Raw genomic sequence first — 11,995 nt, 5'->3', positions numbered from 1 at the left:
AGCGTCATAATAATAATTGATATTGGGTGCACGGTCCACTGAAACAAATAAACGCCACTTTTTAAAAATATTTGTGCTCACAGACGCCATGCCTCAAATCATCAAGAGGTTGTATCATCGAGTTAAAGATCTCACCTCAATTAAAATCCCACTTGATCTCCATCTGAAAAATAGTGAGAGGCCATGCTTCAAATATTTGCATCATTTACTATTAAGGGAAAATATTTTTGCAGAGGCAATGCATTAAATATGTTTGCAGGGTGGGTCGTTAATGAATACCTTACCTCAACTAGATGAATCCTATATTTCCTATCAAAAAAATATTTCGTCAGACACCGTGCTTCAAATGATCACAGGTGGTCACTGTTAGGAGACACCTACTTTTAGGAAAAACATCCACATCCACTTAGGCACACCTCAAATAAGTGCTGCATGTCTCACATAGTAAAACAAATAAAAGCTCTTCTAAAAAATAAATACAATAAAAAAATTACCCCCTCAGGATTTTTTTACCACAAAAAATTACATTTCCGCTAACAGATGCTATACTTATATCATCGAGTGTGTTGGCCACTGAGGCAAATAAATGCCTCAATTAAAAAAAAAATCTCAAGCGATACAAAAATTGTGACAGATGCATTGCATCAAATAATCAATAGGGATTTCTCCCAATGAAGAAAAAAAATACACTAAAAAATGCCATACGTGAAATAATTAGCCATGTTGTCTCCTTAAACAAGTACATGGCTCGCCTCATATAATTAACCACTTTTTTGGATTCATTAAATGAATACAGCCATGCCTCAAATAATTGTGATTCACAGAATCAAACACATTAAATAAACACATTCTTTCCTATCGGGATTTTAATTCTCCAATCACAGATGCCTTCCCTCGTATAACTGCAGGAAGGCAACAATTCTCCTTTGATGAATAACCAGACAACACACATTTGGAAATACATTAATTGAGACAAATGACAGTTCCGATGAGATCATTTGCTGTGTTTATCTTGTCCAGGCCCACTAAACGTGCAAGTTGAACAACAAATGCCTGCAGTGAACCTTTAATCTGACTTTAACGCCGCTGATCACCTTGTGTGCGTGCGAGCCTCGGATGAACATCAGCCACACATTTGCCTTCGTTTAAAATTATCTGTACGTTAATCTCGTTTGTCGCAATGCTCATTAGGACGTCAAGTCCATTTAGGACTTGCTTGCGCGTAACTGCTGCACCACTCACGATTCTTCACACTTTGACTTTAATGAGCTCAAGTGCTACAGGACGAAGAATAAAACGTACAATGACGGGTATAGGGTTAATATATTTTATTCTCTATGATGTTGCAGTGCAAATACAAACAGAACACATAGAGGAAAGATGTGTAAGCCTTTTGAAAGAAGAAAATAAAACACGGCAAACGTGAAAAGCAAAAGGTCCTTCTTCATATCAAATAGGCATCAATAAAAAAAAAAAAGACTGAGAACGTAGAATTCTGTTTTAAGCTTCAAGAAACAACAAAAGACGCTCACACACTTGATTAAAATGACAATTAATGCACCGTTCGTTAAGGTCTCAGGTTGGACTTTTTTGGTGAGGTGCAATTTTAAGGCCTCTTTATGGGGAGGGGTGAACACAACATCTACAAACAACACAGCATGAAAGGAGACTCGTAAGATTGCATCATCTATCACATCCCGCTTGTCTTCTGACACGTGTGGCCTTGCACAAGTTCACTTGAGGAGATTCTGCAGCATGGCGGTGGCGTACGTGGGCCTCGCCTGCTTGTTCTCGATGGCTTTCTTCAGGTAATGGATTCCGTCGCAGCGCTCCCAGATTTCTTCAAACTGCCTGGGCAGGATCTCGGCACCCCTCTTCCTGGTCAGACCGGTTTCTTCCAGACTCAGCTCGCACATTTCCATGTCATCTTTCCCTGAGGCGGGAGACAGTTCCACATGGAGAAAATTGCGATTCCCTCAACATGTTAAGCGTGAAGATGAACGTCAGTGAAATGTGAAAGAAAGAAAGGAATTGAAGGCCGCGGTAATGGAGTATAACAGAAAATCATCACAATCCCAAAATATCATTTTAGACTTGATGCCATGGCCTCTTCGCTGCATCTCTGTCTATCCTCTCAACTTTGATCTTTCGGCAGTAAAATCCAATATTCTAGAACCAATATGTGGTTGGAGGAACTGGATCGTAAACAAGCCAAACATGCCGTTAAACTGATTCGAAATGCATTGACTTACAGCTTTCATTTGCAGTAAAAATAAGTGAAAAAATGTTAAGTGGTTTTTGATGCATAATCGCTCAAATATGAATTTAAGACACACAAAAAACCTCCTCAGCTGATAATTTACATGTGTAGGGGAATTACAAAACATTTCCTTAATTGACCATGAAGAAAAAAAAAATCGTTCTTTTCTGGAACTGATATTTTTGCATTTTACTGTATGTCGTATGCTACTGAATCAAAAAATACTCCGTGAAGTATGTTTTTCTACACAGCTCTTTAGAGAATTTTAAAATATTTTTTTTGGAAACAATGAAATTATGAATATTTTGACGAAAATGGTGTTCTGTATCAACAAAACCTCTGCTCGGCACAACCAAATAATTCAAGACACAATAACAATCACTTCCATAACGCGATAACGATCAATTAATTAACTAATGTATTATTATGTCTATCCCTTGTTCACTTAAGAATGAAAATGTGTATTTTCTTGTCGCTCTACCATTTGAACCTTATTTTGAAAGTATGTCAGAAAATGTTCCAGACTGGTGTCACAAAAGATCTTTTTTCAAATCCAAACTATAAAGTTTCTTCTAAAAGTATTCTCCCGGGATTCGCCACAACGCCGTTGTCACAGCCATCTAGATATCATCCAAACATTCAAAACATTGAGCATGGGACAGACGGAAATTTACACAGACTCAGGTTTGGTGAGTAGGGTGGCTGCGCCAGTACACTGATGTTCTTCCTGGCCAGGAACTGTCAGATGCTCAGAGCATTGTGAGCAGGCACGAGGTCATGGTGAAGCTGCCATAAGTTTTCTTGACTCAAATATCGCCTCTTCTCACGCACTGAACAAAGAAGGAGGAGGATTTCTTTTTAAACGTTCTGGTTGATCGCTGGTCGTATGAACAAGGGTTTGCAGTGAATGATGGCCGTGACGTTGAAAAATATGGTCAATGTGATTTTTTTTTTTTTTTTTTGTCAAACTATCATGCTTTTTTTCAGCACGGGCTACGTCAAACTCTTCTACTGAAGGTTCTGGTGTGAAAATCCATGACTCATCACCGATGATGACTCTCCCTAACAAGTCTTATTGGTCTCATCATCACTCACTGCTCAATGCTTGACATATATGTACAAAAAAAAAAAAAAAAAGCAAAAAGCAAAAAAGCGTTCCATGGTGGCAGAGAGCCGAGATCACAGTTAGATACTCCGAGGCAATCACATTGAAGGGGAAAAAGTTGTAGTTTGGGTTTGAAATACATTTTGTGACACCTGTCCTGGAACTTCTCTGACACACCTCATAGTCTTTTCATTTCTGGGCAAGCAATAATAAAAAAAAAAAAAAAAAAAAAAAAAAGGTAGGACATAGACGTTAAATTAAATGTCACAACCAAAAAACAAATGTTGCATTTTTCAGTGTATATTTACTTCCCTCGCAACATGTCCATCTACAACTCGAAGATGTTGCGGAGCGATGCATTATTTACATAGGTCATAGAAAAAGTAGGAGAACATTTTAAAGTTACATACAGTTTTGGGTTTACCTGTTAGGACAAGTAGTGGTGCCCATTGGCATTGGCGTTTCCTTCCAAAGAGGCCAACTACTGACCTGTCATGCATATTTAGCTTCAGTGGTCTGTTTGAATTGACATCTTTTCCCTGTTTTTTCTTCCGTTGTACATGAAACTTTGTAAAAGCTCAAACTGCTTTTTTCATTACATCCTAGACTCACCTGCCACCAACACAATGGGCCGCTTGTCCGGGTGGAGCTCCATCTGGCGGGCGATCCACGGCCCATCAAAGTGGGCGTACCACCAGCCCTTCTTCTTATTCTGCGGGTCCTTGTACTGGTCGGCGGGACGGATAAAAGGGATGCGGAAGTAGCGTTGCTGCCGGTTCATCGCCACTTCCTGGTGCTGGGCCATCATGGTGGGGGCGGGGTTCTGTTGTGCTGGTGAGGGAGCATAGAGTTGGATTTTATAGAAAATTCTGAACTTGACAAGCAAGATTGAAAACTTTTTCCATATTTAATCACCCTTAGGCTAAATTATGTTCATAATTGTGCAGCATTGATGGTTGAATGCTTTAAAATATGTACAATATGAATTATAGTTTAGGAAATGTATGCCTTGAATGTGAAATATTTTTTACATTGAAGCAGGTGTCGGCGCACCTCACGGGGCTTCATTTCAGTCAGAGGCAAAGGCAACATCAAGTCGGTGCTCTTCTCTTTTCACCAGTTTTAGTAAATGTTTAAATATTGTGCTGATTATGCATCGTAACTGGTTTTATTTAGTTTGGGTTCTACTTCTCATTTTTGTTTCTGATAGCTCTCTGTGAGAAAAGAGACTTTGATTTGGAACTCCACTGACTAGTGTTGTCTGTTTGAGTCCATCCGTCCATGATGTTTGACAAGCGTGACTGAGTGAAGATGTCGACTGAAAGACGTTAAGCAATTCAGTCTAGACAGCTGCCATATGTTCGTCATTAAAAGGTAGAGTGTTGTAATGTGTGCTTCGTTTAATATTAATTGGTGGTTAATTTCATTTTATACTTGTGTCACAGTTATTGTCTAAAAAAAATGGAAGTGGAACATTAATAATCCCCCATATGTTCATACCAAAATTAAGAGAGTTTTAATCTTTTCTAACACAGTAATAGACTGGCTAATAGTTAATTGACAATAATAATATAATAATAATAAACCAATACTGTTAAAACAGGTTTTATGATGCTGACAACACTGGGAAACAAAATTAAAAAAAAATGTTGAGTAGGATTTCTATGCTGATTAAAAATAAAATTGGCATACTGATTCCGAAATTTCTGTCAGTTTTTTTGGTTTTAGCACATCAAGTTCTTTCTTTACACTTCTTACTCTCTACTAATTAGCTGCAGTAAAAATCCCTGATTATGATTGGATCTATACAGCTCTGCGGCAACTAGTTTGTGCAGTCAGAATTGAGATCGTGGGGTGAGAGGTGTGTGCAGCTCCCAATAGGTGAGCGCTGTCAATGTCTGCAAACAGAAAGCTATCATCGTAGGAATTAAGACGGTTAGTGTTGGCCTTTCTTTTGACATTGTAACTGTGGGCATATCATTTTTTATTTTACGCAGTCATTTTTTTGTTTTTTTTTCAGGGCTTGTAACTATGCTGTCTTATTTATTTAAAGACATACACATTTAATTCAGATTTTACAGTGACCCTATTGCTCAAAAACTATACATGATAGACGAAAACTGAGTGCAATTTGGGATTTCGCACCCCAAAGAAAATTTTAAAATAAACTTTCAGAAATAACTCAACAACATTTTTGTACCCCAGTGTAATTTGGGAAAAAAAAAAAATGTAAAAGTACAAATTTAAAAATTTTGCTTCAAAAGTTAACTAAATCTAGCTTCAGAGATTGGCACATCATATTTTATACAAATTAACTAAAACATTTCTTGGTCTCCAGAGAGTTGATAATCTAGATATGAGGAAATGTGTTGTCTTTTTAGAGGGCAACTAGCATGAAAGGGTTCAACATGTCCCCATTCCTTATCAACGTCAACAATCCCATTTTCATTTCGTAAAATGCCAAAAATGCAGATCAGCAGTATGCTTTCATGCATGGAAACAATATGTGTGTGTGTGTGTGTGTGTGTGTGTGTGGGGCACAAAGCAAAGCAGTGAGCTGTCACGTTAGCGTCTGCTGAACCTGACAAAGCATGACCGGCAGTTACTTGTTAATTAGAATAAATATTTTTCAGCACATAGGACGTGGCTGCATTTTCTGGCTGCTGTATTTTGTCGACTGATTGAATTTTACCAAGCACAGGCATCTTATTTCCAGGCAGGTCATTAATCCCTGCCAATGAATGTGAGGGACAGGAAAGAGGCGGAAAAAAAATAAACAAAATTATGCTCATGAGGTATGCAAATGCATCGGAATGAGAATGGACAGAATCATTTCCGAAAACTAACCATAGTCAGTGACAGATTTCGGGGCCCTCTGATCGCTTCCGTCGTCATTGCGTTTCTTATTCTTGGACTTCCACGCGTGATAGACCTTGAGGCGCCGGTGGAACTCTTCTCTGCAGGCTGCCAACAGATCAATGTCTATAAAACAAAACATGGCATCAGTTTTCAAATTGTGCACTATTTCTTGGTGTACGGATAAATGCGGCTACCAGTTTCATATACACTTCTGAAAAAACAAAATTGCTCAAAATACTTATTACCATGTTATTAATAAATCTTGATATTCATCTATGCAGAGATCATTATGATGATTATCAACAATCATTTAATCATTGTTATGATATTGGGAGTCCAATTATTTACTGTGCACTTTTGGGCCACCTCGAGTTTTATTGTTGTGATGACCCTTTCCACAAGAATCACTTTGAACGAGTTAAACGGCAATTAAAAAGATGTGGTTTGCCAGCAGAATTATACAAATTTTGTGGTGGTATTTTGCATGTGCCACGAATCAAGCGCTTAATTTTAGTGGGCATCTGGGTAAATGAGGGAATACAGGAATATATTTATTTATTATGATTCTTTTTCATTTTTTTTGGCATCAATGGAACAGTTCACCCTGCAGAATCAAGTTAGTCATCCTCCATAAACCAGACGAGAGCCTGCCAACTAACAAACAGATGGACAAATGAACATAAACATGAAGTTTGTTAACAGTTAACGGGTCTGCAGTCCACTGAGTGATATTTTAGTTCAACATGGTCATTAAAGAATTGCTAATGCAGCAAATGCAACGGGGCGGCTAATCAATCGGTAATGGAGTTTTGCACAGTACTGTATTATGTACCATAAAGTTTGTTGAATGGTTCAGTCCAATCCAACATCAACTGTGAAATAACTTTTTGAACGTCACTCTGAGGGAGGAAAAAAGTCTGACTTTGTCTGACCTAAGTTGAGCTCTGATTTTTTTTTACAAATTCATTACATTTAAATGTGATGGAGATGAAAGTCCCATTTACTTCACAGAAAAAAAAAAAAAGAGAGATTTTAATGGACAGTGGTATGGATGACTAAAAAAAGGTTTTCTTTGTTAAATTTGTAAAAATAAAAAATGGGCGATTTGGGTGAAAATTGACTTTCGAGCTTAGGAAAGATGTGTCATCATCATTGAACAGGAATATCCGTGGAATGAAACCTGTACTAAAAATACCGGTCGATAAATCCAAAACTGCAATTTGAACAGCTCATTGGTGGAGGGAATCAACTCTTGAGGAGTTGGAGGAGAAAATATCAGGCTCAAATTAATTGGCCTTCAAAACCTGATTCATGTCAGCAGTAGTTTACATTAAATGGTTTTCACAGATTATCCAGATGTCCTTGGGATCCCACAGGAAGTACGCGAGTTGCTTGACTTAACAGTGTCCGCTCAAAAGACATAAGCCAGGCAGCCAGAGGAAAATGTTCCAATCCTCGTGCTGACTGAGTAGAAGTTGGCTCAGAGTGAATTGGAAGGGCAGAGGTCCGTCATCTTCTATAATGGCGATGACTTCCTTTCTGTGCACTTTCCCCCCCCCAAAAAAAAAGCCGGCCTAATGAGCAGCAGCAGCTGTGGGAGCACCCACTGATCCGTCTTTTTATTTGATGGGCACAAAATCTCATATGTCCGCATGCTTCGTACAGCTGCGGGCTCAGCTTTTTTGGCAACCTCTTTGGCTACTTTGTAGAAATGAGAGAATTCCACAAAAGTGCAAATGACACACATAAACAAGCGAGCTGGGTTTCCTCACCACAGGAAGTGTTGATGACATCTCGCAGCTCAGCGTACTTCCACTTGCTGAGGTCGTACTTTTTCACGCCAGCAGCGGCTTTGGTTGCCTGCACCTGAGGGCCCCTGTGGGTGAAGAGTAGACCAGGTAATGATGAGTGCGTGTGACGCATACAGAAGGAAACAATGACACTGCACAAAAGAGAATGCCATCAGGCAGTTACCAGGGGCGTCACTAGGTTTTATGGACAGAGTGGGTTTGCACAGGATGAGAGCGAGCGCAGTTTGATAAGCAGCTAACGGACACTGATAATACAAAGTTTAAAGTCCACATGGGATTTGTTGTGCAATTTCAGTTTTTTTAACACAATACCCTAACACAGGAAGTATTGCATGCGTACAGCATTAACCTCACACAAAAAAAAGGTTGTTCCAGTGTTGTCACAAAGTAAGCCAAGTGCATCATTTTCAATTAAGAAAAAAAAAAAAAAGAGAAAAGTTTCCCTTTGAGGAGTTAATAATGTAACGAATTCACAGCTGCAATTGCTACTTGGCGGGAGGACGCATCATAGAATGCCGTCTGTTTTTAAGGGTGGCATATCGGTCTAATAGCCTACTCTGTTGTGAGTCAGAGCACAGATGCTAATGTCAGGACTTTGGCTCGCGACGCACTTTTGAAGTCGCAAAGATTACATGACTTTTGTAGTCTTCAAAATATCTGGGACAGGCTAATTTGCTTCTCTTTTTCTCTTGGGTCTATCCACTTTCTAATCATTACTTTGCCAAATTACATTTCATGTAAAATAAATCTTACATGACGCACCTCGCCCGAAATGATATTTCATATGATATCAATATTGATTTGGATATGATTCCTCGACTGTCTGCTTCACAAATGGCTTTATCTGTAAAATCCTTTCCACTCGCATTTCTAGCGCTTAAAGATTAACTCATGTCCTGATTCCTCTAGTTCAATATGGATGGAGGAGGGATTATTATTTTTGATGTTGTTATTAATATTCACTGATGACAATCACAAGTGAATGAGCTCAGCTCCTGTTTGATGGTGTCAATTTATGCATTGAGTTCACGCTCTAACGTCATGTAAACAGCAAGGAGATTCACGATGCATTTCAAACTACTGAAAAGTGTCAAGCTAGTTAGTAGTAGCCGGAGCTCCCTGATTGTTACTACCAGCAATGATGAAGACATCCTTCATGTTCTTTTTTTCTCTCGTTCAGGCTTTTAATCATCTGTTTGCAAGCCATATAAATCTGATGCATCATTAGTGTTGGGGAGCAGTGCAAGCAAGGCCACAGGGAATTCATGGATTGGATCTCCAGTAAATAAGGACGGTCTTCCTCACCCAGACAAGAAGCCCTGGATGCAGAGCGCAGTTCAAGGTGTGGGGTGGACGTGAATGTTTGATTGGGCCCACATGGATTGTCGACCTCTAAGCTCTTTTTTTCACTTTTTTTGGTTGAACTATTTCCTTGAATTTTAATGGTATGCCTTCTTATAACGTTACACTTATCATTTCATTTAACATTGAATATTACAAATTATCGATTAACCAAAACCCAAATACAAACGAACAAACAGGAAGTGTGCCCTCTAGTGGGGTCACGTGGCACTGCAGCCAGCCCACTCATTTCTAAGTGCAGGACATCTTTTGACCTTTCGAACACATTGGTCAAGACACTCAGAATGAACATCAGTTTCAGCATTTTCCTGGCCCATAAACACACATGACAAGCCGCTGTGGCTCGACACCACACCTCGACCACTTCTGTCAAACAGTTCAGTTAGCTCGGTGATTGAGGGTTGAGAGTTTGTAATTTTTGATGTTCAATAAACCACCAAGGAAATAATCATTAAAAAAAAAAGGAGGCGCTTAGAATCTGTCTGGGCGGAGTCAAAGGTTCAGAACCACCCCACGTTGAGCCACGCCTCAAAATGTTCATCCAGGGTTTTGGTAGCTCAAACAATTTAGGCAGCTGGCTAGGGTAAACCCCTTTCTTTCTCAGCAGCACTTAGAAACAGTAATCCATGCGTTTGTTACATCTCAGCTAGATTACTCTAATGGACTTTATTTTGGAGTCAGCCAGTCCTTCAAGCGTCACCAGTTGGTCCAAAATACTGCTGCTTGCCACCGAACCAGAGTTTGGGAGGAGGAGCACATAATGCCAACTCTGGCCTTTCTTTACTGGCTCCCAGTGCATTTTAGAGTTCATTTTACTTGTGCTGACACTGAATGAGTTAAATACACCTGCCACGTGCCTCAGGACTGCGGTCCAAAAAACTAAACTGCAAGTTTTTATCTGTTTAATGTTTCTAATCCTTTCTCGTCCCAGACTCTTTCAGAACCCTTCACCGACAGTCTCTTTATTCATTGGCCACGTTCCAGAAGCCGGCAGGAGGGCAGCTTCCCTGTGCCTGCAGTCGATGAAGTTATAAAGACTGCCCGCAAAGTGTGAGCTAATGTCTCATGTGTTAGCCAAGACACACATTTTACGCGTGCTTAATTCATTTCTTGCTTGCTTTGGTCTACATTTGCTTCAACAATGGATTCCTCATAATGGGTCCTATAAAAAAAAATAAAATAAAAAAAATAAAATAAAAGGTTGCTTCTCACGGGATTCAATCCACATCACCAGCTCACCAGTGGGAGGGCTATGCAGCACTCCCCCCCCCCGACCTTGGTTGCTCACTGTTTCAGTGTGTTTACAATCAGCTTGACAACAACGTACATCAGCAGGCATTCAGTTCCCGAGTTTAATTTATGAATCAAACAGGCGGTGCAGTCCTTCAGACAGTTAACAGCACGTCTGAGCACGCATCCCCATGCCGTCCTGCAGAGTTGTGGCGGCTAATTCAATAATACTGAGGAATTAAGTCCTCTATTTACAGCTGCTAACGTCTACGAAAGGAGGATGCCTCATCTAATCATCTAGATTACCATTTATAATTGATGCTGACTAAAACAATGAAGCAGAGTGAGAAGCATCATTGGAAGAGTATGATAAGGAGGATTTTGCAGGCAGGAAAAGAAAAAGCCTTGGGAGTGAAGCGATGGGCTGTTGCTAATAGTAAATGGTTGGTTGGAGCAACAAGGGAGCAGACAGTGTCCAAAATGCTTATTTTGGTCAATTACAATACAAGACTACACCAGTAAGGATGAAAAGCGGGTCTATGTGGACTGCATGCATAAATAATTGTGCTTCAGCTTTGTGTGCTGCATATGCAGGCACATGCATTGGCAGATTTGTGGGTTGACTATTTCTGTGCTTAGCTTATTGGTATGGAGCAGTGGCTTGTACCAATGGGAAACTACGTGACCAAGCGAGGTGAATGAGAGTCACACGTTCTTTGTTTTGTTTTTTTTTACTTAATTTTTCATATGATAGGAGACTGAAGGCAGCAAGAAAACATAACACGATGGCAAAGTGGACAGTGAGGAGTGTATACTGCAGCTTACTTAAAATAAGGATTAAGAAATATCTATTTTGGTCATTACGAGCCATGTATAATTATGACAATAATATAATGTAATTATTATTTTTTTATAATAAAAAAATTATGATATGAAGATAGATTTTTATTGACACCTTTCAAAGGGATCCAAGAATATTTCACAGTAACTTATATTATCTTAATAGCACCTTGCTAGCAGAGGAGTCGCGCTATTGTTGGCCACCAGCTGATAAGCGGCCATCTTGACACCAAACCGCTGCATGATGGATGATTTAAGCAGAATTTGGCCAAAAAGGGGAGACTCCTTGTGGGGTTAAAACAGGAGAAAGTAGGGTGGCGACTTTATCGAGACAATCTAAGGACGGAAAAAAAAATTGTACCATATAATAGTTCCGTATCGCTGAGTTGGTATTTTTACAGGTTGCAAAGCAGCGACTTACTCGTCAGCTTCCTGACACTAACTCAAAAGTTTACGACTCAGCGATGGTGAATTTTCTCAACAGTAGATGAGTGACTAGTAGTGGTTTAATGTACGTCACTCATACTG

General features: G+C 39.5%; 1 protein-coding gene across 2 annotated transcripts in view; it reads right to left on the bottom strand.

The window, feature by feature from the left end:
- Positions 1–1,313: 1,313 nt before the first annotated feature.
- The window catches only part of LOC148343162 (unconventional myosin-VI-like), a 42,852-nt gene continuing 32,170 nt past the window's right edge, over positions 1,314–11,995 (bottom strand). For both annotated transcript variants that reach the window (XM_088316320.1, XM_088316330.1), the window contains 4 exons: positions 7,997–8,100; positions 6,213–6,347; positions 3,978–4,196; positions 1,314–1,933 (listed from right to left, as the gene is read on the bottom strand). In XM_088316320.1, coding sequence (XP_088172446.1) covers positions 1,734–1,933; positions 3,978–4,196; positions 6,213–6,347; positions 7,997–8,100 — 658 coding nt within the window. In that variant the 3' untranslated portion in view covers positions 1,314–1,733. The remainder of the gene's footprint in view (positions 1,934–3,977; positions 4,197–6,212; positions 6,348–7,996; positions 8,101–11,995) is intronic.

Source organism: Idiotropiscis lumnitzeri, chromosome 1 (assembly GCF_059441095.1).
Source record: "Idiotropiscis lumnitzeri isolate Australia: NSW breed Sydney's pygmy pipehorse chromosome 1, RoL_Ilum_1.0, whole genome shotgun sequence".
In the NCBI taxonomy this organism is placed as follows: Eukaryota; Metazoa; Chordata; class Actinopteri; order Syngnathiformes; family Syngnathidae; genus Idiotropiscis; species Idiotropiscis lumnitzeri.
The sequence above is the reverse complement of the archived record's forward strand: the minus strand, read 5'-3'. Positions and strand labels throughout refer to the sequence as shown.